The following is a 21,954-nucleotide window of genomic DNA, read 5'->3' on the forward strand; positions in this document are numbered from 1 at the left end:
CTTAATAACATTAGAGACTAGAGGTAATATTAACATAATGGTAATCAAATAATTTAACTAACACAGTACACTGGCACACACAGGTAATACACACACAACTATCACACATTTACACCCTTGGCAATACAGACATCTGGTAATCTAGAAAATATATATAATAATTATAGCGTGTAAAGTCATTTTTAAATTACAGTTAATATGAAATTATGTGGCATATATATGGCCATAAATCCAGGACACATAGTGTTCAACATTTGTATATACGTCTGGGACGCCGCGGTGGGCGCAACCTGAGCCGAAGGATGTGAGGCCCCGGAGTTCCCAGCGAGCCCCACTGCCTCCACTACGGCACTGAAGGGGGCCTCCACTATCGCCCTGTTAACAAAAAAAGTATTGAAATAAATCTTATGGCAGGCAACTGACTTCATGTTAATACTCGTATGTAATGTTATAATTCTGTCATTATTGAAGTTAAACTTCATTGGGCGCAGGATAAAAAATTTATGGAAGGAATATTTCATAAGTCAGTGTCAGAAAAATGAGAAATTAATATATGTATAATAAAATATACACACTTTTAACAATGTGATTCTGTCAAACTGGGAGTTTGTATGTATATAGAGCTTACGATCACCCCTTCGTGACCAGAAACAGAAGAAGAACTGTATAATATTTATTAATGCAAAGAAGGCATAAATTTTATTTGGTTTAAAACCACAAACATAAAATTTACAGAGAAACTATATCTTAAATAATACTATTAACTTTATTGTGCATTCATCAATACCTTTAAAAGCTTAATTGAATCAGCCTATTGTAAAGTTCAACGCGTGCGTTGCTAAGATAGAGTGTACTTACGTAATTGGATGATAATAAATTTTTTATATCAAGATAATATTTTATATTTCAATTTGAAAAATGCTTTATACGAACTAGTAATATTTTCAGCTAGTAAACGTAAAGGGAAAAATCTGGCGCAAACTAGCTGCTGTGTTCTCTGGCAGAATGACCAGCGCTGTGGAACATTCTGCTCCTCAGCATAATGCTGAGCCAGGGCCAATCACAGCCACAGCACACACGCATTACACATTTGAAACGAAACGAACGGAAAAAGTTTATTTTTTATTGTTTTTGATATCTCATTTTATTTTTTCTTTGATTATTGTTATTCTGTGTGGTTATGTGTGTGTGTTTTTATTTGTTATAAATGCTATGTCTATGTTCATTTATTATTGTTATTAAATATATTATTAATAAAAAGTGATACATTAATAAAAAAGGCAAGCGAATGTATGTAATATAAATCAATAGATCGATATCAAACGTCGCAATCTCATCAAATAAAACGGTCTGACCCGCGGACAGTGGGTTCGATGATAGATAACGTACTTTGATTTGTTTGTCTTAATTGCATTCCGCTAATAGAAAGTCGATCTGAGCTTTCGTTGTTCGTTATAATATTAAATTAATTTGAGTTTAATTGAATTAAGTATGACTTATGAAATGACAGAAATGAATTACAGTTGTGTCAAAACTTAATACAACATTTTTAAAGCAGAACAAAGATATCGCACCAACATACTATAGCTATGTATGTAACACGATTGATTGAAATTTTTTTTCTGAAAAGAAAAATACATCAAATATTTCCCAACTACGTCCAGTTTTTATTGGAAAATTTAAGAGTCGTTTTGTAATATTTTAATATACTAATTGTTAATGTTTTCCGTTTAAACCTTGCCTGAACTTCAACGAATGCTACACGAACGCTCCAGCCATTCTCGAGGTATCGCAAGACAAATGTAAAACAATTGATTTTTATACATATAATATTTTATTTCACATTGTATTCTCCCGCCTACCCCAATTTATTAAACAATATGGTAGGAAAATGTCTTTTTTGTATTTTTACAGCATTTCAATTGAGTATATATTGTAACGCGATACCATACATACAGTGTTATATAAATAAGTATAGATAAATACATACCACACAAGCACCAGTGCTTCCATCAGTACTTCCAGCGCAAAGATGGCCATCGTTCAACGGCATACTCAACGAATATTTGTCTCTACATTGTTGAAGTGGCAGAACCGGAACTTCCGCCTCCAACAAAACATCTGTTAACGTCCCGTTTGTCTGTTCTCTTCCCCAACCAGTCGTATAACATTCATCTTTGAAGTCAAGTCCATTGTTATCATCAATAAATGGATCTATTTCTTCACCGAACATTAATTTCTTATCACTTCTATTAATACTCCTTGCTGGATTCTCAAGTTCTGCTACACTATCAAAATCACTATTCGCGTCTTCTTGGGCCTTTCCGGTTCTATAATTAGATGATCTATCGTCAATTCTGGATTTAATCAATTTAATAACACTATCCAAATTGGCACTGTCATATATAATATCTCTGTTGTTATCGTCAACTTTTCTCTCTGATTGCTCATTGGAAACTCTAAGATTGTATTTCGTGTTTTTGTGTTTCTTGAATGATCCGAAAATGTTTTTTGTTAAATTATTAAGCTTTTCTAAATATTTTATGGCCGAGTCGGGACTGGGCTTCGGTTTGGGTTTTCGTTTTGTTTCCGGTTTTGTGTAATGTGTGCTACGCTCTGTGTTGTAATTGGTAACTATAGGTTGGTATGGTGGCAGACAAATAGTTCGGATCCGACTTCCGGGGCTCACGTCAGCCGCTTTAGTGAGTTTCATTAGAGCTGCAACGATACATATTATTTTGAAGTAAATTAATTTCTAGATTATTATCTACCACCTTTTAAAGCTTTTATTAAGAACAAGTAAAGTGATTTAAGTGGTAATTGAAATGTTAATAACAGACCTATATCATGTTGGTAATTGTGAAAGCGATGATGAAGGACTATCCTTTCCACTGGGACGTAAGCCCCTCGCTGCTCAGCTCGGTCCCATTCTCCTAAAACTGCTGTCCACAAAGCAGGAACCGGTAGATTAAACAGCTCACTAGAAATATTACATTGTACATATTAAGAGAATGAAAGTAATTATGTAATAGATACAGACCTTTTTATTGTACCGATTTTATATAATTTTATAATGTATTAACAATCATTGGTGATTTTGTAAATAAGTTAAAATTTTGTAGATTGTATATTACTGCTAAATATAGTATCCATTTAATATAAAAATTATAGATATACGTATGTCTGCGTTTTTTTTTTGGGTGACTGATTGGTTTTTTTTTCTAATTAAAAATCATTTAAAAAGCTAATGGTTCTTACTTATGGATACAGTGTGCAGTAGTGAGCAGCCACATTGGGTGAATCAGCACTCCACCACACCAGTGACCGATGAGGCCGTAGTTAGGATGCAAAAGTTGTAAGGATACCTGGAGAAACAGTTTCTTAATAGGTAACCAAAATGATTCAATTTATATTAAATCAAATATTTTTATAGTAACATTATTGTCTAAGGATTTTAAATTCTCAACTTTTATGACCATAATAAAAAAATGTAATCAGCTGTATTTAATAAATTTGCCTCTTTTATTTATTACCTATGCCTTCATAAACGTAATTAATATCAGTTAGTTAAAAACAATATTTACTTTTATTATTTGCCAATAACTCACAAAAGTGTCAAGGACAAAACTATTTAAAAAAATGTTTATGGGTGAGTACAAAGAAAGGCTTTGAATGTTTTTTCCTTATCACTGTCATGGTAGTTTACGAATAAATATACAAGACAAAAGATAGTTTATAACTATTAGGTCTATGTAATTACCTGCCAAGGCCATGCCCCTCTTTTAGACTCTCTTCCTTTGATGATCCGAAGTTGCCCTGCTGACCTCTCCCTAGGCTGCCTGGTATGCCTTCGAAGTGGAACACCACATTCTGTAATGAAGATTTAGTTTTTAATTAGGCATTGTTTAGGCTGGCGATGAATTTGAACACAGTTATAATAAATTTCAAGTGGATTTCTTCTCTTCCTCTCAAATTATGTTTACGTTGTGATAAAGAGAAACAGGTGAGTATTTTTGTTTACTGGTCTAATTACATTAGACATTCAATTAACTCTCTGATTTAAATAACCCAGATTTCGACTGCTGCGCCATCTCATTTGTGAAAGTAAACCATCCAGAGTGCCACCCTAACATATACAAAGAAAAAATATCATAGAAGTAGAAAATAATTTAATTTAAACAATGCATTAATGTTCTACCTAAGTGAACAATAATGGTTATTTATGATTCTGTAAGATCTTAAATCAGTTTTACTTTCATCCTCAATAGATTAAGCAATTAGGAAATGGCATTGTCACGCACGATAGTAATACGGAACGTCACGCATGAAGTGATGATAGTTATCAGCTGTTTCCCGTATTATAAGTACTTCCACGTGCTTTCCGGTAGAGTTTGAATCTTACGCAGTTCTTTCCGTTAAACTAACTTTATATTATTGAATGAAAAGGTAGCGTTAGAATGTAAAATACATTATTAGGGACGTAACAAGCGATTTTTTCCAGGCAACCCTAAAGAAACTTAAAAAAAAGAAATATGTAAAAGTAAAGTGCATGAAGTACATAACCAAACTTAATCTTGAAAAAATAAACTTAAAGCTAACGCTAAACCAACGGATAAATGATAATGTACTCGTAGAGGACTTTTCAAACTTGCTAGAAAGCGTTTTTTTTTTGTTGTCATAATATTATGTAGTGTTTATCTATATGACAGTGATAAAATATATATAATACTAGCGGATCCGACAGACGTTGTCCTGTCTACACGTCTTTAATTTCAAAATTTCAATTTTTAATAAGCCATTTTGATGAAAATTATTATTCAAATGTTATGACAATATCTAACGATCCAGCACATGGTCACACACGATATAACACAATGATAACAAAACTTTTTTTAAATTTCGGGACAGACTAAAATTAAAATTCGAATATTATTTAAAATTTGACACTGCGATGGCAGCGCCGTCTGTCGGATCCAATGTAAAATATTCCAAAATCAACAACAACTAATAAATTGAAAATTAATTAAAAAAACATTGTCCAGCGGACAAAATTGTGAATCTAAACCATTCCCAGATCCCCTTGAACACACACAAAAAATTTCATCTAAATCGGTCCAGTCGTTTAGGAGGAGTTCAGTCACATACACACGCACACAAGAAATATATATATTAAGATTTATATTTAACAGAAGTGTGATTCATATAATTATTATTAATTACTTAGTAATTTTAGCGAAAAGCGAAAAAAAATCGGTACGAAATTTATCTAGGGAAATATATGGACAATTAATTACAATGAAATCTATTGACCGTAATAGGCCTTTATTCAATCCCCTTTCCTTCCGTTAAATGTTACGTAAGACGCTTGCGCAGTCGGCATTGTGGGTCATCTAATTGATATTCCGCACGCCCTTTGCAAATACAGATACAATTTTATTACAGACCTGTCACTGATTTCACTTTCAATATTTGCATTCTACCTATCTTTGGTTAATTAGAATTGTCTATGGTGTTTATATTTAAGGGTTTGAACCCTCCAACTGGCCTATAAAATGTTATGGTATACATTTTAAGGGCCTGTTTCACAATGTATGGATAAAGTGTATATAACAAATAGCTATGCAACACATAAATTATTCGAAAGATAAAAGTTCCAAATAAGATACTTCGCATTTCATGACGTATAGCGCTATCTGACAGTCGTGAAACGCAAAAATACTATTTATCATACCAATAAGTAACAAATAGCTTATTTGCAACTTATCCGGACATTGTGAAACAGGCCCTAAATGTCTTCATTTTTGTTGTCAAAACTACCTTATAGATACCGGCAATTCTTGAACAAATGCCCTTGAGTGCGCAGAGGCGATTTTCAGGTAACAGTGGGGGAGGGGAAGGGGGGGAATGAGAAAGAGTGACGTGTCGATCGCGTGATTGGAAAAGAAGTCTGTACCAAAGAGGATATGAGAATATATTTTAAGCGGGAGACTGGAAAACATTTAGTTTTTTTTAATATTAATTATTTTATGATTAATTTCTGTTTTCTTTTTTATATTAATGTATGTTTTCTGTTACATATATTTTGTTTATGAATGTTACCTTTGCTTTTAAATTGTCTGTCTTTTATAATATGATGTAAGATCAATAAATAAAACTTTTTACATAATTAATACAAATGTTACTTTTGCTGCATAGTCTAATCTACGTTTAAACTAGGTAATTACCTGCGTGACGTGGCGACTTCAAATCAACATATGCGGCGAAATGCAAGTTTGTTTTAAACAATGTAAAGATTGTCATTACAAATTACTACTTCCGCATGTTACGATAGTAAACATCACATTCGTTACCATTGACATGCGTTTGCTTAGCGTGTTAACACTTTAAAGTGTAATAATAGTTTTAGCGGTAATTGCGCAACGGCTATTATGACATTAGAAGTTAAAAATTAAAAACTATAGGACAGAAGGCTTATCTGATGTTGAGGTACTCTTCTCTTGAAGGGCTCTTGTCTACTCTTATCTTGAAGTCGAATTGGTATGGAAATACTTTAGTGGGCAGCTGATTCCACATAGTGGTGCGCGAGAACTGCTCAGTTGAGGAACGACGCACGTCCAGGTCATCTTGGTGGAATTTCATATTTTACATCGACGACGTCCGTAGATGACTAATACCGCATTTACATTCAGCCGTAGTGAGCAGGGAAGTGGGCAGGACGAGTGTGTAAATGCGATACTTACGACGAAGTATTTCGAAGATGAAGAGCACTGCATCAAAACGCATTGCCAAGAGATCAAGCCGCTAGTAATTGGAATAGTATTAACAATTCAAGCACAAACATATCTTTAAAGTTAGTTTATTGATACAATGGGTGACTGTCAAGTTAATTATAGGAAGTCGTCGTCAAACGGTCGGTAAAAATAGATTACTACCCTAACACCAAAATTACGATTTTCAAAGCCTTACTGAATCAGTAACTACATCCGTTGGTACGCCCACGCTGTTCTTCTGTTTCTGTTTTATAGATTTTACTATAATATTACTAGCTGACCCGGCTTACTTCATTCCGCCTAACAGTAATAATATCGTGCTAACTTTAGTTACAACAAACTTTTAGTTAGTACAACTGTTTTTGCAAATACCGAAATGTTTTATTGCTTGCCATTACGAAAGAAGAATGGCAGTTTTACACATTCGGCCTCTTCTCTCTAGCGCCAACATTGCGATACTGCATGTTAAAGTACTTTCTCATTCTCTGAATACATCATTTTTTGATGAGGTAAGACATGTCTTCAATCAAGATCAAAGCCTGGTCTCTCATTCACCTGAAAATGGGAATTTCTTGAAGTGGCATGAATTCGATATAAAATGATGCGTAGTTTTGTCAACAGATGGAACCACATGCTCTTTGCATACGTAAAATGTATTTATTGTTATTCGATTATTCTGCTATTCGGAGAAGAATACACCAAAAGAGTTAACTAACGTCGGTCCAGCAGATCTTTAATGATAAGTGGTGTATCTTACGCGACAATTTTAAATTAATATTATGATATTTATACTAAACTAACAAAGTCAGGTTTGTAATATACGAATTTAATTAGATAGATATGGAAGCTCGAAGCTAGATTTAGACCTACTTAATCGTATCCACGGATGCCGTGTAAATGAAATTTTTATGTTAAATTTTTAAATCTAAAAGTTTAAGGAAACAATTTAAAGTTTTTGTGATTATGTGAATTACGTCGGGCTTTCGTAACCGGCTTTCTTCAGCACAAAAACTATTACGTGAGGGAATTGTCAGTGGTCAGCCGTACTATTGCCACCCGTTCAAATTGAACATTCAATTAGACACAAAATCTATAATAAAAAGTAGATACCCGTGATGGTAATGCTGTATCTATGATATGTCGTATAATTTGGGTAGAGTAATAATTAAATAACCCACCTCATATGAAAAAAATTATGATTATTATTTTTTCGCAATACCCAGAGGAAATGCTGCCAGCATTAAAGGTACATTCATTCACTGCCACAGGGACCAAACTTTTTCATTTCTGTTTTTTTCTATCTATTCATTTTTAATTATTATTATTACTATGCAGGTTAAGAATACTGTATATTTGTGTGTTGGAAAACTATTAATCATAGTATAAAGTATATTTAATTATGCATTTGATATTTTTATGAATATTATATTATTATTTCAAAATTAACGATACGCGCAATATTTTTTCTCCAAATTACTGTCACGGTCATCAAATAAGTATCCAATAATACTAATTCATAATTGACAATATGTATATTTCTAGAATCCAAATTTGCATTTGAAAAACACAATTGAGACGAAAAACTGACGATGGCTTCATTATCCACAGCTATGCCTTTAAAATCTTATTAAAAGGCTTTTTTATATAGAATAAACCATATTATATCATATATATCGAAATTTATTTTGTTTTTGCGGGAACGAAAGAAAAGAAACAAGATATAAACAAATCCTAATGAACTTAATCTCCGCCGCAAAAGCTCGCCTAAATCGCATCAAAAGTAAAACATGACACACTTTATTAATGTCTAACGCAATAGTGGCCAAGATTATGGCCAATAAAGTTACGTGAACGCAACCGCAAATTGTTATAGGCAGACGCGTAATGTTCACAAATTTTGCATTCAGATTGCATAAGAATTGTAAATTAGATTTTTATTACATTTCGACCAAAAGCTCCGACCGGAGATGGAACGTTTTAAATCGGTTTAATTACTTTAAATATGAATTGGATATGTATTTGTTTAACGTGAATACTAAGCATTTAAAAGTTAACATCTTTCAGGCCGCTAGTTAAACTGCGCCGTTTAGTTAAAAGGCCATCCTATTAATTTAACGGCTAATTAAGCTAGTTGGCTTCAACAGATACACAATACAGACTTTTCTATAGAGATTGACGAAAATAAGCCGTCTTTCATTAACCATTCACAATAAACTATATAGAAATGACTTCCTTGTGAGTTAGTGGTAAAAGGCAGTTTTCACGTGGTTGGCGGTCTCAAAACTCATCAAGATCACATCAGGAATGATTTCGCTTTCACTGATCTATTGTATACTTAAATACTATGTTATTCCTTCCGTAATTACGAGCTTAAGAAGGAAAGCCTCGCTGACTCTGCAAATGTTTGATTGCATCATTAGAACGTTGGATTGTACATTGAATCATAATATAAAATGATGAATTCGGTAGCACTGTACGAATTGCAATTGTTTAGTCATGAGAATTGAAAGGTCTTAAGGGTCGTGAAATTTGTCATGTACACGCAAATCTCTTGTCTTCATATTACCATTTAACCAAAACGCCATAATTTCAGTAACGTCATATAGACGTTAAAATTAAACAGTAAACCTCCGTATAACACGGTACTCTTAAGACGCATTTTCATATTACGCGATTTCAGTCCCGCGTATAACACAGGTACTTCGGGATATAACGCGAGAATTTTATTTCAGTACATGTTACATTTATAACGATTTATTTATATTTTATATTTATTACATAGTTTTTCTTAACATTCAATTATAATCTTTAACGAGAAAAGTTAAACGTGAAGCAATTGTACATAACGCATTTTAACCTATGTAACAACGCGTTTCCTATATTCAATCTACAGTGTTATAGGAAATATTGAGGAGGAAATAAAATATTTGGATTTTAAACAGTATTTTACCTAATCCTATCTTATGTAACTTATTTTACTAAGATTTGTACGTATACTTTAATAAAAACTGAGAATAATGGTTACTTTGAAAGCAATTAGGTGACGTGGACGTAACGTGAGAGAACGTTGAGGTATTTGCTGCAGCGGCTAATTAATGGCCTACCTAATCACTTATTAGGTAGACTACAGTTAAGTCACATAAATACAACGTTAAGTAGGTATTTTTTTATTTTGTTCTTATGTAATGGGAGGCAAAAGAGGAGGAGGCTCCCCTGGTGTTATGAGTTACCGCCGTCCATTGCCAAAAGGCTCGCAAGTGCGTAGCCGCCCTTTCAAGAATAGAGGAGGATAAATTAAAAAAATACAGGATTACTTAAACATTGAAAAATTTCAGATTGAACGACCAATACTTTTAATGAAACTTACTGTTATATTTCTTGCATTAATAACAATACGTTTAATACTTTATCGCAAAGTAATAAAAGTTTCACTTTCATATCCGCATCGAGTACCGATCATATCTCAATAATGACAGCAATTAGCCGCCAGCTTCTGTACTAGATTGCATCTTTTTTAATTGTGCCATCTTTCATTATCAAGTAGAGGATCTTTGCTTGTCGCTAGAGAAGTTTAGTGGGGGGAGTCCAGAAAATAATTTGTATGACTGTTTAGTGTTTATATAATTGGAAAAACTCTACGCATATACTAACTGTTTACATTACTTTTAGACATTTAGTACAATATTAGCAGTTCAGGAAATCAAGACACTATTGAAAATTTTCTGCAACTTAGACAATTTCCGGCAACGCACTTGCGAGGCTACTAGCAATGTGAGTGTTCATAGACGGCGGCATATTAAAAAAAATACTTTTTCATACCCATTACGAATGTTTCAATATTTACAGTACATATTCATTATTTTAAGTAAAAAACTTAAACAATCTCCTTCATACTTAAAGGTGCATAAACATAATTGTAGAAATAATATTAAACAAAATAGAATTAAATGAAATAAAAATCATTTATTCATTTAGGTAACACAATGTACACTTATTAACGTCAAAAAGAAATATATATTAAAAATGCTTCTAATTTTACATTTACTGCCAGTTCTCAAATCAAGGGCTTAGAACGAAAGCGAAAAACTGGCAATAAATTCTCCGCCACTGTTTGCCACCATTATACCATATTCCACATTGTAATTTAAGTTATTAATAGTTATTCAAATAAAAAAATCATAGATTTGTCAATCAGCAGTAGGCATGGTGAAAATGAGCACGCACTTACATTCTCATATGAACAACACGAAAATATAAGTAATATAAGCCAACAATATTATCAATAGGAATTTCGTCTTCTGTTTTGTGAAATAATATGAAATATTTTTCTGTATTTTTAAAACTCAGTATTAAACTTCATTCCCTATTAGTTGACTACAGATTAAACAAAGCATTATGCCGACGATGAACTTATCTAAAACTTATTGGGCAATGGTCGAATATCAACCGAATTTTATGGCTGGGCCTGGGATTTGAATTAGCATGTAGGTGATCAGCCTCCTATACCTGACACACACCGTCAACTTTTTAGGTCTAAGACGAGTCGATCCTCACGATGTTTTCCTTCACCTTACCGACCCAACGGGCGAAAGTTCTTTGTAAAGGTGATGGAATCAACAACTAGTGATGAGAGTCACATTTTGAAACCAATAAGCCAACTATGTACTGGTTACGACACCCTTTTTCAACTCTAAGTTTACCTTTAAAGTGATTGTGTTAAACGCATTCTTTTTTACCAGTGACAGCTTCACTTTCAGCGATGACAAATTCTTGATGACGTCACGCCATTACTTATCCATTACTCCCAATTACCATAGAGTAATGAATGAATGCACGTGCCAAGGAAAGTACATTAAAAACTAATTATGACGAGTGAATGACATGGGAATGGAAATGCGCCTCGATTGGAAAACCTCCCGTTCTTCCGATGTCACTTATTACGGTCGGCAATATAAGGGGGATTAAACTCATTTTCAAATTACTAAACGAAGCCTTTGTGAAAAAAAAAGAAAGAAATAAAAAAAATATTAGTCACAATATACAGATATTATATAGATATTAGATATAATATTTAGATAAAGTAAAGTGCGCTGGCCCCCACAATAGGATTTCCAGTCTGGTGGGCAGCCAGTTTCTCTTTTTACATGTAAACGATTCTTCTTTTTTATAGAACAGGGGGCAAACGGGCAGGATTCTCACCTGATGTTATACCGCCGCCCATGGACACTCACAATGCTGGAACAATCGCAAGTTCGTGGGCGTTTTTCTTCTTACCGCCACTCTACTTAATCGCCAAGTTTTGAGTCATAAAAATTGTTTCAACTGCAGCAAATCAATCCCAAACAACATTAAGTTTTAAGGAGTTTTTAAAAGGTGGGCAACGCACTCGAGACCCATCTGGCATTGAGTGTACAACTTCACTTTAGTCAACAGCCGAATAACCTCAGGCCCTAATCATAACTCAATCAATGGCAGTTCAAATTTGTATTACATCACATCTTTCACCATAATGCACTTATAAACTTATTGCTTAACAAATCAAGATGAACCAATGACGCAATACAACATCTCTGACGAAATAGGCTTTAGAAAGATAATTCGTTTTATTGCTGTTTGGTTAAGTTATGATTTAAGAGTAGTTTTAAGAGTAGTATTTTTTTTATTATATTTAAAAACCTATTTGAAATGTTTTAAACATAGATATGTATATTCTTATATTATTTGTGCGGTTTTATTTACTTTATTTGGTTTATATTAATTATTTAATAAGAGTGTAAAGAGCGAAGATTCTCTACGGCGCCAAAAATGGATTGTTTTCGTAGTGTTTGGTTATTCGGAGGCAGATAGGAAATCGATCTACTGTCACGGTCTGATGATTGAAAAAAATCTGAGATTGTGGATTAGTTATTGGGTTCGGACGTAAAAGAAGATTGAAATAGAAATCGTGTTTAAATGTATCTGAATGCTATTATTATAATTAAATTTATTCGTAATAAACAATGTTCAACTTAATCAAAGGATCAAAGGAAGAACTGTTATCGAAAATAACAAGATAGCTTGCCATATTAAAATATTATGAGATGAGTCCTTGTCTAAGGGAAACAATAAATGACATCATGAACACAAGTTAAATATCAAGTCACGCAACGCAGTTCTACGGTAAGATGTCGTGAGATCTAAGTAATACCAATTCAGTCCCTACTTGAGGGACCTTCTGTGTTAAGTTATTACGTAATTATCTAACTTAACAATATCCTTTTGATTACATATTGACTTGGAAACGTAAAACGTTAAACAATGTAATTTAATATAACATGTTTTATTTATTTGTGAGATACGTGTTTCCATTAGTGTTGCCCAAAATCGGTCTTGGTCTTGCAGTCTTGGTCTTGTTCTTGCATTTTTGCAAGACCAATACCAATACCAAGACCGCCTTATCGTAGCAAGACCAATACCAAGACCGAAGCCTGCAAGACTTGAGCAAGACAATACTTAAGCCTGCAATACTCTTGCGTCTTGCAGTTAGGACAAACTGAGATTTGGGCGTTATCAAATTTCTTTAACAGATTTTCAACTTTATCGCTAGATAATTAAGGTTCAAGGTTGATTGGGAAAATGTGACGTTCTGCGAATAAACTATTGGTCGGTCGGTGTATTTTATACCTACATATTTGATAATTTACCGACAAAGACGCCGCGGTTTGCAACAAGTGTATCACAGCATTTGACACTGTTTGAGCGCCGCATTCGCCGACAAAGAGTACGGACAGAGGCACACAAAATTGTTCCCTATTTTGGTAGGGTTGGTACAGGAGGATAAAATTAAATGACCGTGAAGATGTCTAGCAGTAGGTAGGTATAAATTGAATGCTCTGAGTTTCTTGTACAAATACATTCTCACACTGGCTGTCGGGCGAGATGATAATTAATAACTAAGTAGGTATTGCATCTATTGAATTGCGAATATTTTGATTTCGAAATAATCATTGTTAATATCGGTAAATGATAGATAGTGAGCGATATACCTAGGTACTAAAGTGTGAGCAGCAAGATTGAAAATTGTATATGCCATGTCAGTGCTTTCGTTTTATTAACTTAAGTTTATTTTAAAAAAGCTCTCAAGTAAGATTTAGAATTTACTATTCAATTACACACAATAAATTATTGAAAAACAAAAAATTATGAAAAATATATTAAGACTGAGTACTTAGGGAATTAGTAGAAATAATATTCTATCGTGGATACCTAGTTATTAAAAAAGTGATAAACGTTGTGTTTACTTAATTTTATTTTTCTGTGCTAATGCCAACATTGACAATCCTACCAAAATAGGTAAAAATTTAGTCCTAGACTTTGTGTTGCCGCCGTCGCGTCGCTTTCATGTCAAAGGTCGCCGCCACTGGTTTTCGGGTGCTCAGAACGGACGTAAGTTATGTTGTCCTCCTCGCAAGGAAGATTGTAGTCGTAAGGATATTATAAAAAATTTAGTTATAATAATATACATAGTTTATATTATTATTAATACCTATTATACCTTTTTGAAGGACATTGCACTGCAAATTTGGAAGTGGGTGATTTAAACAAACTTGAAACGTGGAAGAACTCCAAATATGAGCGACGTCACATTGCTTTACGCATTTGGTTTTAAAATCACACATTTCCAAAAATCGAGATTTGCAGTGTCGGTTTATCAACTTATTTCGTATCTACTCTAGTAGCTTCCTCCATAAAAACCTCCATAAAAACAGCAGGCAACGTACAGTTACAATAAAAAAGGAACATAATAAACAATATTATTTGTATTATTATCTACACTTTATTTTTGCGTAGGCACAAAACCTATCTGATTTTGATTCTGATACTTCTGTTTTTTAATCTTTCAAAGATTTATTCTATCTATCAAAGATTTCCGCATTTTTCTTTGTCGGTAAATAAATATGAGTTTTTATTTCAATTTCAGTCATTTCCAATTGAGTTTCGCTTCGAGTCTATCTTATTTATTATTCTCGCCCATTTACCTAGCTAGATACTCTAAATTCTTTTTGCTTTCGCAGTGAATGTTTACAATTTGACATAAGTGACGAATAAATAGCAATAGGCTAATAGGTATTTACAAGTCTTGCGAGACTTGCGAGACTCTTGCTGCAAGATCAAGACCAAGACCAAGACTGAGAGCGCAATACCAATACCAAGATCAAGACCAGGTGTATTGACGCAAGACCAATACCAAGACTGGTCTAAGTCTCGTCTTGGTCTTGCATTTGGGCAACACTAGTTTCCATAGGATGTTTTTCTGCCAAGTCAATGATTTTTTTGAGTTTATACACTATACACTAATTGTATATTAAGTTTGATGCTTTTATTTCTGCTCGAAGTTTTGTGAATCGGTCAGTCAGTGAGTGAGTGATAATATTTGACTATTTATAATTATTAATGTAATGGCTGAAGTTGAATGAAATTTGAAATACACATAATTTAATAATCGTTTATTGTTAACGGCTTCTTACTTTATCTAAGGCATAGTTAAATAGGGGGTTAAAATGGCCTTAACTGTTTCGAGAATTGGAGGGTACCACCGTGCCGCTTGTCAAATGTCAAAAGTATTCACAATCAAATACACACCACAGAGAAAGGATTGTCTTCTTTCGTCTATTGTTGAAGCACAGACTAAACTCGAATCTATCAGATAATAATTCGAAATTCAAACAACGCATTCAATTTCTGCGTAGTTAAACTTCTTAACAAATTGATTTAACATGAAGCAAATAGGAAATTAGCCGCATGGTCTGTCAGACGTCGAACCCGTGACCCTTGAGAGTGAAAGCCGAGAAACTGCTATTGGATTACTTCGTAATAAAATCAATATTTCCGCGATACTGATCGCTCGTTATTTAATAATTTCTAACACCTAGGTCCGCTACTTCCGCAGTAGATTACGAAAGTGCTAAGTACTTATTAAGTTTCTATTACGTACTATAAAAACAGATGAATAATTTCAGATTGTTTTAAATATTACTGGCTGTTTTCTTTATTAAAAAATATATTTATTGATAAAAATTTTGTATCAAAGTCGTAGTATTAAAGATTTAAGCGAACGGTTTAAGGGCAACAAAAATAGTTAAAACATTTGTATCATCAATTCATCATATATATAATATGTGTACATATTCTTCCCTATTATGAATGAAGTCTCACACAAAGTCTCACACATTTCTTGATAATGCTTAAAAATATACACCTACGGTACCGACAGTAATATTGATGGAAATAAAAAGTGATCGATGCACAGCTGGGGTTAAAAACTTATGACCCCAGTATTAGCACTAAAAAGACGATTACTAGATTATAATTGTATTATTTTAAATCTAAGTCTGTCATAGATTTAATTTGAGTAAAAACGTGGTAAATTGATTTGTATTTTAATTAAAATTACGGGAAATTAATCGATCTTTAAAAAAATTAATTACACGAGAAATAAACCAAAGCTATGATTCACTTTTAATTCGATAATATTATAGATCACCATTGAATAACAAAATCTTGGAAAAATGTAATTCTTATTTGTTCGAATGTGATATTTTATTTAATTCCCATAGTACTAATCTATCTTCACAGTTTTTGAAATTATATATTATTGTAAAAACTTGCCTCTGGATGATAAACATGATGTTAAACAAATAAATTCAAAATTTGAGATTTTGCCAGCAAGGGATTGAACGAAGTATGTTAATATCAAAAGTAAAGTAAAGTAACAAAAATAAGAAATAGGACGATACTAGGAAACATAAAATATAGTGTGAAATAATTAAAATGCCGGCAGGTCATACGATAATACAGGTAAATAGACTAAAGATAGAATGGTATCAAGACACGGCGATAGGAACCGAGCAAGAACATTGCTCCAATGGGAAACTGTCTCCAGGCCACTATGGAGCAAGACATCCCAGGACAGACTGGAGGAGGCGTATGTCGGAAGACAAGCAAACACCGAATAAGACTGAGAAGTTAATTATAATATTACATATCAAATAAAAATAAATTTATTAGATCAGTTATTAGGTGTAAGAATCTGATTGTCTATACTAATATTATAAAGAGGAAAGGTTTGATTTTTTGTTTGTTTGTTTGTATGAATTGAATAGGCTCCGAAACTACTTGGCAGATTTGAAAAATTCTTTCACTGTTGGAAAGCTACATCATTCCTGAGTGACATAGGCTATATTTCATTTTCAAAAAAATAGGCATCCTTACTAAAATTACGATAACATTAACATTTGTTTATTATTTGATACAATTCTAACAGATGGCGCTGAGTTAAAGGTAGTAGTTTGGCAAGACGACGTTTGCCAGGTCAGCTAGTATGAAATAAAGACTTCACTCATTAATTTAATAGTTATTACTAATATGATAGAACTATCTATAACTTACTAGAATATCATACATTGTAGATCTCAGTTTTAAATGAAAATTCATTAATAATAATAATCAAATGTCTCTCGTTATCACAGCGTGAACCTAATTTGGCAGAAAAGTTTTATGAATAAGGAGGTTGGTTATAAAATCAATTTTTTCATTAAAATACATGTACGAACAGTTTCATATCATTCATGTAAAATAGATAATGTATGTTTAACATAAATGGCTCTCATATAAAACAATAGTATCAATGCAAGAAACACGATGCGATAGATTACTTCCTCGCTAAGTGTTAGCGTGAAAGTGCATCTAATTCGATTTTACAATCGTCACAATCTTAGAAACTCGATAAATATCTGAAAATCGATAGAGTGCTGAGCAGACCTGCCGATTGAAGGTTGGCTCCGCTTGGCTCGCGCGGAGATTACGAATTTCCTAAGAGTTTTGCTTATTTATTAACTTGGTTAACTGATAGACTGTATAACGTTGAATTGTCTGAGATAGTAAAAATATGTTTAATGGTGACTTTTGTAATTGTTTATATTTTCATTTATTTTAGTTTAAAACCTATGATTTATGACTGCCCATGTTTTGTTATTGTATAAGTGTACATACTGTGTATTTTTTTGGTTTTAATTAGTTTGTACCTGATATTTATTTTTCCTTACTAGAATTGCCTGAAAGAGATTGCTTGTTAGCGATAAGGCCGCCCGTTGCCTCCTTTATGTTACAGATGTATGTAGCAAATATGTATTCTAATGGAGTGTTAATAAAATAAAAAAGTTCAGAAATAGATTTAGCGTAGAGACACATGATCATAGCTTTTTACAACGATACAATAATCTTAAATGATTGTATTCGGCCCAAAGTGGAAGTAACCGGAACGAGAAATTCATCAATACCACCATTGTATTGTCACGTGCTATTGTGATGGCGATAATTTCTTGCGTTTCGTAACTTACTGTAACTAAATAATTAAATAAAATGTTATGTGCTGTATGATTACGTAATACATATGTACTTAGTTACAAGTTCACTTTTTGGTTTTCTATTAATTGTTGGTCGTTTTAGGACGAGGCCTATGAAGAGATAAGAATTTGTATCATAATTATTAAATTGTAAAACAAATAAAAGGTGCCGTTAATGTCCGGGTAAAATGCAAGAGAGATCCCAGAGTCTCTGTAACGCGGCTATGTAGGAAAACTACTAAAACTACTTGAAGTGGTAGGTAGTAGTGTATTGTTTACCCAGTCTTTGAATAGCAGAGGTGTGGCTCTACAACTTTCGGGGGCAAATGGATATCAAAAAAGGACAATTAAAAAGAAGCAGCGTGGTTTAAATTGTAGTTTTGGTATTTAAATAAACGGTTATATTACATTCACTTAATACAACTGTTATTTGTATTTGATGTCGGCGTGAATAGACACGCGATCATGATTTTTCTATTATTTTTAAAGTACGCGTTGTTCTAGTAACAAAATGCGAACTAAATCACGACCAGTATAATTGTTACCATGGTTATGACTATTCTATGAACTATAATTATCGTAAGCGATTTTCTGGTAATTAAATATAAACCTATATTAATAAAAACCTATTAAAAATACTTATACACTTAACAAGCGTCAAGATAATTAAAACGAACAGTTTTTTATATAGGTATGAAGATATGCCTTTGATATTTGTTATTAATTATTGCTTTTTATTTGGGACACAGAGCTTCTAGTAGAGACGCTGTAGGTCAACGATTTTATTGAATTCGATATACATTTGCAATTCAAATTAATAAGGAAACATTCGTTTATGTTTCTGTGCTTATTATACATGGTTCGCATTTTGTGTAATCTTATTAAGACAATTATATGAAACTTATTCACATGGGAAGTTCACGAGATATGTTTCCGTTTTAATTAAATTTATTTGCGATTAAAAGGGTCTTATTTAAAAGTGAGAGTTGGAAGCAAATTTAAATGGCACTGTAAACTTACGTCGGAAATTATAATTTATTAAAGTCAAAATATTATAAAGAAATATTGTCTTGAACACGATATACTTATTAATGCATTTATGGAGCAATATACGGTGCTAAAAAAACTATGGCAATTAGTGTTAATGTGTTACAGAAAATGAGTTGTATGTTGTCACAATATATTATATAATCGATAGATCGAATATCAAGAAATTAATAAATGTTAAATAAAGTGTATCAAAAGTATCGTGACCGATATTTTAGCTTTAATAATTTTCGAGTCGGTACACCTATATGTACAGGTACACGGTTTACCTTCTACGTTATCTATCAAACGGATACATAAATATGTCTAACTCGTAGGTAATAGGAACTCAAGTAAAATATATAAATAAAATAGCATATTATATTCACAAGGAATGGCGGCTTAATCATTCAATTGTTAGAAGATAATGTCTATGCCTAGAGCTATGGGGTGAAACCCCATTATTTTGTTTGACTCGTTACCTTGCTCTAGTCTGTATTAGATTTAAAGATTACCATAATTAAGGTACGATTTCTCATTGGTGTTTGTGTTTTAATACGAATTTCTCAATCTAGAAAATAAACTTAATCTACAATTTTTACATCAGATTTTTGAATCTAGATATTTTCGCCAATTTTATTTAAGTATTTTGTTTTATAAATTGCAGAAGACCATTATAGATTTATTTACAAGGTAATTAAGCTACGTATAATACCTCTGACATATTTATTAAATCTTTAACGATTTTTTCAATAATTCAAATTCACTTATAGCTTTATTTATTGTATAATAAAGTACCTAAACGTATTATAACTTAAATAAATCTTTAAACTCACCCCGCGGACTGTATCCATTACATTTATCCAAAATATTTACAAAAATACAAAATAATATCACAGTACAAAATACACTTCTATAACATATCACTGCCATAATTACTCTACAAGTTCGTCATCACAATAAAAAAGGAATTAATTCACAAACAAATTGCCAATCTAATTCGCGCGGTAAAAGTGACATTGACGTTTTAAAATAAATGTCAATAAAAAGTAACCACTGCGTTGCCAACCGTGGTTGACGATATTCGAATTAGAAATGATCGGAAAAAAGGTGTGCGCGCATTTGTTATTATTGACTAAGTAGAGTATTTTTACGTTTTTTCCGTAGTGCCCCGGCGCTTATCCCCACTGGGGAAATGTTGTGGTCGCGCTTAACAATACGCAGGCTCTCAACGTTTGGTTCAAGCCTTCTTGCTTGTCAAGCTCCATTTAATTTTGTGAAGTAACACTGCACTACAAGAAAAATCTGTAGTATGTCCAAAGCAAAATTGTTTTTCATGAGTTAAGTGAAACAATTCATGAAACATAGAAAATATGCAGGAATGCTACTAAAAAAGGTTATTTTCTTAAATAACTTCATTACAAGCTGAACAACGTAGTGTCGGAACGCACTGGCGAGCCTTCTGGCATTTAGAGTGTCTATCTCTTAACATCATCAGATGAGTCCTTTTGCCCTGTATTCTATAAATATATGGGAAACCGAAAACAAATTTTTATTGAAAATCTCACCGTCTGATGAGTTACCCGAAGCTTTAAATTGAAGAATGTAAACACCTGAAATGTTTGCGACACCTGGTTCATAGAGAGTGAAATGAAGTCTGATGGCGCGTGGTCGCTAACTCTGAGCAGGCCGCATTCGTTACTTAACTGCTGGTACAGTCACTTAAATATATTGTGTCTAATATTTATTTATTTATTTATTATTTATTTATTTATTTCAAACATACACATTATCTTTACAGCCTATGCCAATACGACAATGTGGAGAAACATTTAATAAAAATATAATAATGTACATAAAAATTAGACACAATATAATTTACACAATATAGATAGATAGATACGGAATAATAATGTACCTAGGATTTGTCCTGTGTCTGAGCACCCAGTCTCACTCGGACATCCTTATAGTAGCTTTCCCTACTGTAAAATCAGTCCCGATATTATATAGCCACCGTTGAGATATTTATCTTATTCAAGAATTACATTAGTAAAAACTGCCTGAGTATGGAAAATAAAATTTACAATTCTGTATAGTTGATTTGTCAGAAGGTATTATTTATAAAAATATATCATCTGAAACATTAAACATTTCAGATGATATAAAGGTGTGCCGAACAGGGTTTAAATTATTTGATAAATATTTTGTATAAATAATGAATTGTAAATAAACACTATTATCAAAATAGCCGCGCTCAAAGCCCGCGATAAAATCTATGCAATAGCTTAATAAGAAATATTAAGCAACAAAAATAAATTTTGACAAATAAATGAAAAAAAAATAAAAAAATTCTTGGCCCCACGTACTCCGCTTCCATGCCAAAGATTTATTTACTTTTTTTCGATACAGGTGATAAAAAAACGTCCCTAAAATAAACAAATAAAATGTATTTAAAAGCAACCAGTGATCATTTGGTTCTTTGGTTTTGGCACTGACGGTATAAGTTTGGTCAAATTAAAGTGCAACTATGACCTTTTTGGGTTCGTTAGATTTATTACACATTTAACATATTTTTAATAATATTGCAGTGACATCTATCATATACAAGTTAATTAAAAAATGAAAGTCAGCGCCATCTACAGTTATAAATAAAATAATAACAAAACAATGGCGGAAAGCCTCGTAACTTCAAGTTACAATCATATACGACTAAAAAGTACCTAGTTTATCCGTCAGGGGCGCTATTTAACAAAAATTGTCTGTCTTTGTCTGAC

At 32.6% G+C, this 21,954-nt stretch overlaps 1 protein-coding gene across 1 annotated transcript; it reads right to left on the reverse strand.

Annotated features, from left to right (window-relative positions):
- Positions 1-21: 21 nt before the first annotated feature.
- On the reverse strand, positions 22-20,301 carry LOC110992074. The gene is made up of 6 exons (XM_022257740.2): positions 20,017-20,301; positions 3,761-3,870; positions 3,259-3,365; positions 2,841-2,980; positions 1,991-2,718; positions 22-375 (listed from the first exon to the last, which is right to left on the reverse strand). The coding sequence occupies exons 1-6, from the start codon at positions 20,111-20,113 to the stop codon at positions 205-207; spliced, it is 1,353 nt and encodes a 450-aa protein (XP_022113432.2). The 5' UTR covers positions 20,114-20,301; the 3' UTR covers positions 22-204.
- Between the last annotated feature and the right edge of the window lie 1,653 nt (positions 20,302-21,954).

Source organism: Pieris rapae, chromosome 8 (genome assembly GCF_905147795.1).
Source record: "Pieris rapae chromosome 8, ilPieRapa1.1, whole genome shotgun sequence".
NCBI classification, from domain to species: Eukaryota; Metazoa; Arthropoda; class Insecta; order Lepidoptera; family Pieridae; genus Pieris; species Pieris rapae.